The 13,008-nt window shown below is 45.2% G+C and overlaps 1 protein-coding gene across 1 annotated transcript in view; it reads left to right on the top strand.

Moving 5' to 3' along the window:
- Window positions 1–13,008, top strand: part of LOC147729485 (apolipoprotein L6-like) — a 361,042-nt gene that overhangs the window by 241,635 nt on the left and 106,399 nt on the right. Inside the window, exon 2 of the mRNA XM_086954354.1 lies at window positions 12,176–12,770. Coding sequence (XP_086810480.1) covers window positions 12,238–12,770 — 533 coding nt within the window. The 5' untranslated portion in view covers window positions 12,176–12,237. The remainder of the gene's footprint in view (window positions 1–12,175; window positions 12,771–13,008) is intronic.

Raw genomic sequence — 13,008 nt, 5'->3', positions numbered from 1 at the left:
TTACGTACCTCTAATACCATTCATTTATACCCCAAAGCATGACGATAAACACCTCTGATCAGGTTCGGTACCTCTAATACTGCTCGTGAATACCTCATACCGTGGTGATCAACACCTCTGATCAGTTTAGGTACCTCTCATACCGCTCGTGAATCCTTCAAAGCATGCCGAAAAAACACCTCTGATCAGGTTAGGTATCTCTAATACCGCTCGTGAATACCTCAAAGTATGCCGATAAACACCTCTGATCAGGTTAGGTACCTCTCATACCGCTCGTGAATACCTTAAAGCTTGGCGATAAATACCTCTGATCAGGTTAGGTACCTCTAATACCGCTCGTGAATACCTCAAAGTATGGCAATAAACACCTCTGATCAGGTTAGGTACCTCTAATACCGCTCGTGAATACCTCAAAGCATGGAGATGAACACCTCTGATCAGGTTAGGTACCTCTAATACCGCTTGCGAATACCTCAAAACATGCTGATAAACACCTCTGATCACGTTAGGTACCTCTAATACCGCTCATTAATACCTCAAGGCATGCCGATAAACACCTCTGATTAGGTAAGGTACCTCTAATACCGCTCGGGAATACTTCAAGTCATGCCTATAAACACCTCTGATCAGGTTAGTTACCTCTAATAACGCTTGTGAATACTTCCAATATTGGCAATAAACACCTCCGATCAGGATTGGTACCTCTAATAACGCTCGTGAATACCTCAAGCCATGGCATAAAACACCTCTGATTAGGTTAGGTACCTCTAATACCGCTCATTAATATTTCAAATCATGGCAATAAACTCCTCTGATCAGGTTAGGTACCTCTAATGCCGCTCATTAATACTTCAAATCATGCCGATAAACACCTCAGATCAGGTTAGGTACATCTAATACCGCTCGTGTATATCTCAAGGCTTGGCGATAAACACCTCTGATCAGGTTACCTCTAATACCGCTCGTGAATACCTCAAAGCATGGCGATAAACACATCTGATCAGGTTAGGTACCTCTACTACCGCTCCTGAATACCTCAAAGCATGGCGATAAACACCTCTGATCAGGTTAGGTAACTCTAATACCGCTCATTAATACCTCAAATCATGGCGATAAACACCTCTGATCAGGTTAAGTACCTCTAATACCGCTCGTGAATACCTTAAAGCTTGGCGATAAACACCTCTGATCAGGTTAGGTACCTCTAATACCACTTGTGAATACCTCAAAGCTTGGCGATAAACACTTATTCCCTGATTTTAGCAGGGTCTTGGCCCCCTCCTCTTACCGCACATAATCGGCTCCCTCACCGCCGTTTTGGCGGGCCTGGATCCCGGGGGTGGCTCATTGTGGGCGCCATTTTGGGTAGGGAATGGGAAGATAGCTTTGGGCGCCATCTTGGAGCGTCCTCGCGCTCGCGCTTGAATTGGCGAGCCTACTTAAAGCTCCCCTCTCCCGCGCAGCGGGACGCGCAGGTGAGGACGCCGTCGCTTAGCCGGAGTCGTGCCAGAGTCCTGCCCGTCTGCGCTCGTCCGCGTCGAGGCAGTGCGAGGCGGGGCTGGCTCTGTATCTCATCACAGCGCTGCTTAGCCGCTCTTGGCAGGTATGTTGTCTTACACACGGTCAGAGCTGCTGGCCATAGGGCAAATGTCCAAAGGATGTGCGTGTAAGCCTGTGGACCCTTTAATTGGCCCATATAGCTGCGCCTGTAAAGGCTGGTCTCTCAAGAGCCCTACTAAAATACGCTCCTTGGAAAATGCCGCCCCAGTCACACGATTACGTGTTGCATCGCGAGATCTTCGTATTTGGTGCCTTAATGTTAGATCACTTGTAAAGCATCATTTGTCTATTTACGACCTGATAGAGAAAGAGGATCCCGATGTTTTCTTAATGACAGAAACCTGGCTTCAGGATTCTGACGCTGCCATATTGAATCTTGCATTCCCCCAGAACTATACCATCTTCACTTCTAATAGGACCACAAGAGGTGGTGGTATTGCTATGGCAGTCAAATCCTGCTTTCCGGCGGAATGGAAGCCGTCAGGACTACCCGCATGTGAAAGCGCTATTTTTAAAGTCGCCTTTTCCCATCATTTTACTTTCAGTGGGTTACTTGTATACCGTCCCCCCGGCAATGACTCGGTCTTTAGGTCCGCGCTGGCCGATATGGTCAGTCCTATAGCACTCGGCTGTGCCAATTTTAATATTTTGGGTGACCTCAACATCCATTTCGACAATGGGTCTTCCACCACCGTGAGCTCCTTGTTGGCGGATCTGGAAGCTCTCCAACTGACTCAGCTCGTTACCCTTCCTACCCACTCGGGAGGCCATATTCTTGACCCTTTCTTCTCCACACTAGATGGGTTAAGGCTGTCAGAACCGAGGTTGATGGGGTGGACTGATCACTTGTTAGTAGAAGCTTTCTGTCCGGTCCATGATAAGCCTTTTAAACCCACAGACAGGCCTATCCTTAAAAGGCTTTGGCACAAGCTTACGTTGGAAGAGTTCTACGGTATATTAGAGCGAAAACCTTTGAGCACCTTCACTAATGTGGAACAAGGATACCAACAGTTCTGCGCGTGGATCACCGATGCCCTGGATTCTCTTATACCTCTACGGTGGTCGAAAGGCCGGACAAAAACACCTAGTCCCTGGTATAATGAGTCTCTCGCAGAATTGAAAAAATCCTGCCGAAAAACAGAGAGGGAATGGAGACGTTCCCATAACCCTGCTCTGAAAACTCGGTATTTCACTGAGTTGAAGCTCTATCATAGAGCTATCTGCAGAGCAAGAGCTGCATTTTACGCTCATGAATTTGCTACCAGCCCCAATCCTTCAAAACTGATTTTCAAGGTATTGAAGGACCTTATGAAAAACAGATCCTCATCAGAGGTGATTTGCACAGATTCGCACTGTGATAAATTGGCCTCCTTTTTTGTGGAGAAAGTGAAAAAAATCTATTATGGGTTTGACACACTCCACCAGGATCGACTGGCTACTATTCCTGTCACGACAGATCTTGAGCCTCTGGCCATTTTACCTGTACTGTCTACTGAGGCCTTTGACAGGTTCAGCCTTAAGGTCAAGTCAGGTTCTCCTGCGGACCCGTTAAAACCAGCCTTCATTAACACACTTTCCCCGCTGTGCCGTGACCCCATATTGAATCTCATCAATATGTCACTGTCGTGTTGAACGGTACCCGCGGCATGGAAACAGGCAGTGGTCACTCCGATATTAAAAAAAGCCAACTCTGACCCCCGACTGCCAGAAAATTATCGACCTATTTCCCTGCTGCCTTGGATCGCCAAAGTAACAGAAGCCCATGTCAACTCTGTTCTGTCCGAGCATCTGGTTCGCAACCAGATTCTGGATCCCAGTCAGAACGGCTTCCGGTCAGGACACAGTACCGAGACGGCATTACTTTACATCACGGAACATCTTCGCCAGGTACTTGACTCAGGTCATACTGCAGCGCTTATACTATTAGATCTAAGCGCTGCCTTCGATACTGTGTCCCACCATATACTTATCCAACGCTTACAGGAGGCTGGAGTGACGGATGTCGCTCTCCAGTGGTTTCGGTCTTTTCTGGCAGACCGCTCCTTTAAAGTGGCTATACCACCTGGCCAATCCACCACCTATCCCCTGGAGCTCGGGGTACCACAGGGATCTTCATTGAGCCCGACAATGTTCAACCTCTATGTGAAACCGTTGGCTGGTGTCGTCAAACAGTGGGGTCTCACGATGGCCTCATACGCGGACGACACACAGCTAGCGGTGACACTTAGTGAAGACCCTGAGGTGGAGGCCCCCAGATTCCGTTCAGGTCTCTTGGCAGTAGCTGGCTGGCTTCGCACCAACTGCCTTCAGTTGAATGCCACCAAAACGGAGGTGTTGGTTCTAGGGAAGCACGCGGAGTTATGGAGTAACCAGTGGTGGCCATCGGAGCTTGGTGTCACTCCTATTCCAGCTGCTGGAGTGAGAAATCTAGGAGTCTGGGTAGACTCTGCGCTGACCTTTAGAGACCACACCAAGAAGGTGGCTGCCACGTGCTATGGAATTTTGCGTGGTACTAGGCCGGTCCTAAAGTACTTTGATCCCCCTACCAGACAGCTTGTAGTCCAGGCCTCAATACTTTCTCGGCTGGACTACGGCAGCTCATTGCTGTTAGGGGTGAATCAAGCGGAGGCCTCTAGGCTCCAAAGAGTACAAAATGCCGCGGCACGAGCCATTGTGGGCCTCCCCAGACACTGTTCAGTGTCTGGTACCATCACGGCACTGCACTGGCTCCCGGTCAGACAGCGAATTAAGTTCAAGGCGCTGTGTCTGGCCTTTAAAATTTTGAAATCTTCTTCGCCGCCGGCACTTGTCCCTCTTCTTACGCCCTATATGCCTTCGAGATCCTTGAGATCGGAGGGGCTTCATCTGGCCGTCTGTCCACGCTTCAAGCTGAGCAGAATGGGTGGCCGCTCCTTTAGGGTGCTAGCGGCAGGTCTATGGAATTCGCTCCCGGTACACATTCGAGCTCTTGAAGATCTGCTCACCTTCAGGCAGGCGATTAAAACCTTCCTGTTCCCGGTGTCTAGTTAATTTCTTTTCTTTTACTGTGTGTTATGTTATAGCATCTGTCAAAGCGCCAGGACGCCCCTTTGCTGGGGCAGCTGTGCGCTATAAAAATACAAAATAACATAACATAACATAACATAACCTCTGATCAGGATAGGTACATCTAATTCCGCTCACTAATACCTCAAATCATGGCGATAAACACCTCTGATCAGGTTAGGTACCTCTAATGCCGCTCATTAATCGCTCAAATCATGGCAATAAACACCTCTGATCAGGTTAGGTTCCTCTAATACCGCTCGTGAGTACCTCAAAGCTTTGCGATAAACACCTCAGATCAGGTTAGGTACCTGTAATACCGCTCATTAATACCTCAAAGCATGGCGATAACCACCTCTGATTAGGTTAGGAACCTCAAATACCGCTCGTGAATACTTCAAGTCATGCCGATAAACACCTCTGATCAGGTTAGGTACAACTAATACCACTCGTGAATACCTCAAAGCATGGCGATAAACACCTCTGATCAGGTTAGGAACATCTAATACCGCTCGTGAGTACCTCAAAGCTTGGCGATAAACACCTCTGATCAGGTTAGGTACCTCTAATACCACTCGTGAATACTTCGAATCATGCCGATAAACACCTCTGATCAGGTTAGGTACCTCTAATATCGCTCGTGAATACCTCAAAGCATGGCGATAAACATCTCTGATCAGGTTAGGTACCTCTAATACTGCTAGTGAATACCTTAAAGCATTGCTATAAACACCTCTGATCAGGTTAGGTACCTCTAATACCGCTCGTGAATACCTCAAGGCATGGCGATAAACATTTCTAATCAGGTTAGGTACCTCTAATACCACTCGGTAATACTTCAAGTCATGCCGATAAACACCTCTGATCAGGATTGTTACCTCTAATAACGCTTGTGAATACCTCAAACCATGGCATTAAACACCTCAGATTAGGTTAATGTACCTCTAATACCGCTCATTCTCATTAATACCTCAAATCATGGCGATAAACTCCTCTGATCAAGTTAGGTACCTCTAATGCCGCTCATTAATACCGCAAATCATGGCGATAAACACCTCCGATCAGGTTAGCTACCTCTAATGTCGCTCCTTAATACCTCAAATCATGCCGATAAACACCTCTGATCAGGTTAAGTACCTCTATTACCGCTCGTGTATATCTCAAGGCTTGGCAATAAACACCTCTGATCAGGTTAGGTACCTCTAATAACGTTCGTGAATACCTCAAACCGTGGTGATCAACACCTCTGATCAGTTTAGGCACATCTCATACCGCTCATAAATCCTTCAAAGCATGCCAAAAAAACACCTCTGATCTGGTTAGGTATCTCTAATACAGCTCATGAATACCTCTAATGATGCCGAAAAGACACCTCTGAAAGGATAGGTACCTCGAGTACCGCTCATGAATACCTCAAACCATGGCGATAAACACCTCTGATCAGGTTAGGTTCCTCTAATACGGCTTCTGAGTACCTCAAAGCTTTGCGATAAACACCTCTGATCAGGTTAGGTACCTGTAATACCGCTCATTAATTCCTCAAAGCATGGCGATAAACACCTCTGATCAGGTTAGGTACCTCTAATACCGCTCGTGAATACTTCAAGTCATGCCGATAAAAACCTCTGATCAGGTTAGGTACCTCTAATACCGCTTGTGAGTACCTCAAAGCTTGCTGATAAACACCTCTGATCGGGTTCGGTACCTCTAATACCGCTTGTGAATACCTCAAAGCATGGCGATAAACCTCTCTGATCAGGTTAGGTACCTCTAATAATGCTAGTGAATACCTGAAAGCATAGCGATAAAAACCTCTGATCAGGTTAGGTACCTCTAATACCGCTCGTGAATACCTCAAAGCATGGAGATAAACAGCTCTGATCAGGTTAGGTACCTCTAATACCGCTTGTGAATACCTCAAAGTATGCCGATAAACACCTCTGATCATGTTATGTACCTCTAATACCGCTCATTAATACCTCAAATCATGGCGATAAACATTTCTGATAGGGTTAGCTACCTCTAATACAGCTAGGGGAATACGTCCAATATTGGAAATAAACACCTCTGATCAGAATTGGTACCTCTAATAACGCTCGTGAATACCTCAAACAATGGCAATAAACACTTCTGAATAGTTTAGGTACCTCTAATACCGCCCATTAATACCTCAAATCATGGCGATAAACTCATCTGATCAGGTTAGGTACCTCTAATGCCGCTCATTAACACTGCAAATCATGGCGATAAGCACCTCCGATCAGGTTAGCTACCTCTAATACCACTTGTGAATACCTCAAAGCTTGGCGATAAACACCTCTGATCAGGTTAGGTACATCTAATACCGCTCGTGTATATCTCTAGGCTTGGCGATAAACACCTCTGATTAGGTGAAGTACCGCTAATACCGCTCGTGAATATTTCAAATATTGGCAATTAACACCTCTGATCAGGATTGGTACCTCTAATACCGCTCGTGAATACCTCAAAGCATGGCGATAAACACCTCTGATCAGGCTAGGTACCTCTAATACCGCTCATTAATACCTCAAATCATGGCGATAAACACCTCTGATCAGGTTAAGTACCTCTAATGCCGCTCATTAATCCCTCAAATCATGGCGATAAACACCTCTGATCAGGTTAGGTACCTCTAATACCGCTCGTGAATACCTCAAAGCTTGGCGATAACTACCTCTGATCAGGTTAGGTACCTCCAATACCACTTGTGAATACTTCAAGGCATGCCGATAAACACCTCTGATCAGGTTAGGTACCTCAGACACCGCTTGTGAATACCTTAAAGCATGGTGATAAACACCTCTGATCAGGTTAGGTACCTCCAATACCACTTGTGAATACTTCAAGGCATGGCGATAAACATCTCTGATCAGGGTAGGTACCTCTAATACCGCTAGTGAATACCAAAAAGCATAGCGATAAAAACCTCTGATCAGGTTAGGTACCTCTAATACCGCTCGTGAATACCTCAAAGCATGGAGATAAACATCTCTGATCAGGTTAGGTACCTCTAATACCGCTCGTGAATACCTCAAAGTATGGCAATAAACACCTCTGATCAGGTTAGGTACCTCTAATACTGCTCGTGAATACCTCAAAGCTTGGCGATAAACACCTCTGATCAGGTTAGGTACCTCTAACACCGCTCGTGAATACCTCAAAGCTTGGCGATAAACACCTCTGATCAGGTTATGTACCTCTAATACTGCTCATTAATCCCTCAAATCATGGCTATAAATACCTCTGATCAGATTAGGTACCTCTAATACTGCTCATTAATACCTCAAATCATGGCTATAAACACCTCTGATCAGGTTAGGTACCTCTAATACTGCTCATTAATCCCTGAAATCATGGCGATAAACACCTCTGATCAGGTTAGGTACCTCTAATACTGCTCGTGAATACTTCAAATATTGGCAATAAACACCTCTGATCAGGTTAGGTACCTCGAATAACGCTCGTGAATACCTCAAAGCATGGCGATAAACAACTCTGATCAGGTTAGGTACCTCTAATACTGCTCATTAATACCGCAAATCATGGCTATAAACACCTCTGATCAGGTTAGGTACCTCTAATACTGCTCGTGAATACTTCAAATATTGGCAATAAACACCTCTGATCAGGTTAGGTACCTCTAACACCGCTCGTGAATACCTCAAAGCATGGCAATAAACACCTCTGATCAGGTTCGGTACCTCTAATACCGCTCGTGATTACCTCAAAGCATGGCAATAAACACCTCTGATCAGGTTCGGTACCTCTAATACTGCTCGTGAATACCTCATACCGTGGTGATCAACACCTCTGATCAGTTTAGGTACCTCTCATACCGCTCGTGAATCCTTCAAAGCATGCCGAAAAAACACCTCTGATCAGGTTAGGTATCTCTAATACCGCTCGTGAATACCTCAAAGTATGCCGATAAACACCTCTGATCAGGTTAGGTACCTCTCATACCGCTCGTGAATACCTTAAAGCTTGGCGATAAATACCTCTGATCAGGTTAGGTACCTCTAATACCGCTCGTGAATACCTCAAAGTATGGCAATAAACACCTCTGATCAGGTTAGGTACCTCTAATACTGCTCGTGAATACCTCAAAGCTTGGCGATAAACACCTCTGATCAGGTTAGGTACCTCTAACACCGCTCGTGAATACCTCAAAGCTTGGCGATAAACACCTCTGATCAGGTTATGTACCTCTAATACTGCTCATTAATCCCTCAAATCATGGCTATAAATACCTCTGATCAGATTAGGTACCTCTAATACTGCTCATTAATACCTCAAATCATGGCTATAAACACCTCTGATCAGGTTAGGTACCTCTAATACTGCTCATTAATCCCTGAAATCATGGCGATAAACACCTCTGATCAGGTTAGGTACCTCTAATACTGCTCGTGAATACTTCAAATATTGGCAATAAACACCTCTGATCAGGTTAGGTACCTCTAATAACGCTCGTGAATACCTCAAAGCATGGCGATAAACATCTCTGATCAGGTTAGGTACCTCTAATACCGCACATGAATACCTCAAAGCATGGCGATAAACACCTCTGATCAGGTTAGGTACCTCCAATACCAGTTGTGAATACTTCAAGGCATGGCGATAAACATCTCTGATCAGGTTAGATACCTCCAATACCACTTGTGAATACTTCAAGGCATGGCGATAAACATCTCTGATCAGGTTAGGTACCTCTAATACCGCTAGTGAATACTTCAAAGCTTGCCGAAAAACACCTCTGATCAGGTTAGGTACCTCTAATACCGCTCGTGAATACCTAAAAGCTTGGCGATAAACACCTCTGATCAGGTTAGGTATCTCTAATACCGCTCGTGAATACCTCAAAGTATGCCGATAAACACCTCTGATCAGGTTAGGTACCTCTCATACCGTTCGTGAATACCTTAAAGCTTGGCGATAAATACCTCTGATCAGGTTAGGTACCTCTAATACCGCTCGTGAATACCTCAAAGTATGGCAATAAACACCTCTGATCAGGTTAGGTACCTCTAATACTGCTCGTGAATACCTCAAAGCTTGGCGATAAACACCTCTGATCAGGTTAGGTACCTCTAACACCGCTCGAGAATACCTCAAAGCATGGCAATAAACACCTCTGATCATGTTCGGTACCTCTAATACCGCTCGTGAATAACTCAAAGCTTGGCGATAAACACCTCTGGTCAGGTTAGGAACATCTAATACCGCTCGTGAATACCTCAAAGCTTGGCGATAAACACCTCTGATCAGGTTATGTACCTCTAATACTGGTCATTAATCCCTCAAATTATCGCTATAAATACCTCTGATCAGATTAGGTACCTCTAATACTGCTCATTAATACCTCAAATCATGGCTATAAACACCTCTGATCAGGTTAGGTACCTCTAATACTGCTCATTAATACCTCAAATCATGGCGATAAACACCTCTGATCAGGTTAGGTACCTCAAATGCCGTTCATTAATCCCTCAAATCATGGCGATAAAGACCTCTGATCAGGTTAGGTACCTCTAATGCCGCTCATTATTCCCTCGAATCATGCCGATAAACACCTCTGATCAGGATAGGTACCTCTAATGCCGCTCATTAATCCCTCAAATCATGGCGATAAACACCTCTGATCAAGTTAGGTACTTCTAATACCGCTCGTGAATACCTTAAAGCATGGCGATAAACACCTCTGATCAGGCTAGGTACCTCTAATACTGCTCGTGAATACTTCAAATATTGGCAATAAACACCTCTGATCAGGTTAGGTACCTCTAATAACGCTCGTGTATACCTCAAAGCATGCCGATAAACACCTCTGATCAGGTTAGGTACCTCTAATACTGCTCGTGAATACTTCAAATATTGGCAATAAACACCTCTGATCAGGTTAGGTACCTCTAATAACGCTCGTGTATACCTCAAAGCATGCCGATAAACACCTCTGATCAGGTTAGGTACCTCTAATACTGCTCGTGAATACTTCAAATATTGGCAATAAACACCTCTGATCAGGTTAGGTACCTCTAATAACGCTCGTGAATACCTCAAAGCATGGCGATAAACACCTCTGATCAGGTTAGGTACCTCTAATACCGCACATGAATACCTCAAAGCATGGCGATAAACACCTCTGATCAGGTTAGGTACCGCCAATACCACTCGTGAATACTTCAAGGCATGGCGATAAACACCTCTGATCAGGTTAGGTACCTCTAATACCGCACATGAATACCTCAAAGCATGGCGATAAAAACCTCTGATCAGGTTACGTACCTCTAATACCACTCGTGAATACTTCAAGGCATGGCGATAAACACCTCTGATCAGGTTAGGTACCTCCAATACCACTCGTGAATACTTCAAGGCATGGCGATAAACACCTCTGATCAGGTTAGGTACCTCCAATACCACTCGTGAATACTTCAAGGCATGGCGATAAACACCTCTGATCAGGTTAGGTACCTCAAATGCCGCTCATTAATCCCTCAAATCATGGCGATAAAGACCTCTGATCAGGTTAGGTACCTCTAATGCCGCTCATTATTCCCTCGAATCATGCCGATAAACACCTCTGATCAGGATAGGTACCTCTAATGCCGCTCATTAATCCCTCAAATCATGGCGATAACCACCTCTGATCAAGTTAGGTACTTCTAATACCGCTCGTGAATACCTTAAAGCATGGAGATAAACTCCTCTGATCAGGCTAGGTACCTCTAATACTGCTCGTGAATACTTCAAATATTGGCAATAAACACCTCTGATCAGGTTAGGTACCTCTAATAACGCTCGTGTATACCTCAAAGCATGGAGATAAACTCCTCTGATCAGGTTAGGTACCTCTAATACTGCTCATTAATACCTCAAATCATGGCGATAAACACCTCTGATCAGGTTAGGTACCTCTAATACCGCACATGAATACCTCAAAGCATGGCGATAAACACCTCTGATCAGGTTAGGTACCTCTAATACCGCACATGAATACCTCAAAGCATGGCGATAAACACCTCTGATCAGGTTAGGTACCTCCAATACCACTCGTGAATACTTCAAGGCATGGCGATAAAAACCTCTGATCAGGTTAGGTACCTCTAATACCACTCGTGAATACCTCAAAGCTTGGCGATAAACACCTCTGATCAGGTTAGGTACCTCTAATACCGCACATGAATACCTCAAAGCATGGCGATAAACACCTCTGATCAGGTTAGGTACCTCCAATACTGCTCGTGAATACTTCAAATATTGGCAATAAACACCTCTGATCAGGTTAGGTACCTCCAATACTGCTCGTGAATACTTCAAATATTGGCAATAAACACCTCTGATCAGGCCCTTGAGTTACTGTAATCAAACTTGTTGACACGTTCAATCATGCTTCTGAATACCACAAACTCTGCCTCTATCTACCTCTAAATATGCACCTACACAGCACCTTTAGCTTTATAAAGGCTTGTCACCCTGCACTCAACAAATAACAAACTGTTACATTACTTTAAATGACTAGCAGTAAACTTTTCGTTGCTTCTTTCAGGTGCAAATATTGTGGCTCGTCTCCCAGGAACTTGAATCGCACAAGCAAGGAGGTCGGAGAAAATGAGCAGCGAGAACATAACACCCGTTGTCAGGGAAGGAGGTCAAAAGGTATCGGTACCGAGTGCAGATAATGAGGACCTGACCAATGAGGAAATGTTAACTGCCTTAAATGCCTGGCTGAGGGCAATTGACTACCTTGGGGATATCTGCACCAAGACGCAGAACTCGAGGCCTTCCAATCCTCCTATTGATGGATGGAATCATCATTCAGTCAGGACTCTAATCCAAGGATCCGTGATATTAAGGTTCAGAAGGTACACTGGGCCAAGGTCCGAAGTGGCCGCTCCCCGCACCGTCTATCTCAGCTCCTCATTCTGGGAAGCCCCGAATAACCTGGACCAGGGTTCCAAGCCCAGCATCATAATCCAAAGCCTCTGCCTTTTCTTGGACGCTGAGCCGTTGGCTGCTGAGTTTCCATTGAAGCTGAAACACAAAGTAAAGCAGGTCGATGGGCGCTACAGCTGCTGCGGAGAGACGGCGGTGGACACCCTATGTAAATCCGCCATACAGGAGTGCGAGGATGCCAGAAAAAGGTAGGGTGTGTGCTGCAGGAAGAATGATTCTACGCCATCTAAACACAATTTATCAATATATACATCAACTTGTCAGATTCATGCTCTGGCAGAGGGATTTCTGTCCTGTTTGAGGCATTAATGATACCCTGTGATGGATAAGAACTGTCTCTTCTTGATCTGTTATGTGACCTGGAATATACATCTTTCTTCACAGATGAACATAAAATTGGGTGCTTCCAGCCATTAGTCCCAAGGT

Source organism: Lissotriton vulgaris, chromosome 2_1 (assembly GCF_964263255.1).
Source record: "Lissotriton vulgaris chromosome 2_1, aLisVul1.2, whole genome shotgun sequence".
In the NCBI taxonomy this organism is placed as follows: Eukaryota; Metazoa; Chordata; class Amphibia; order Caudata; family Salamandridae; genus Lissotriton; species Lissotriton vulgaris.
The sequence above is the reverse complement of the archived record's forward strand: the minus strand, read 5'-3'. Positions and strand labels throughout refer to the sequence as shown.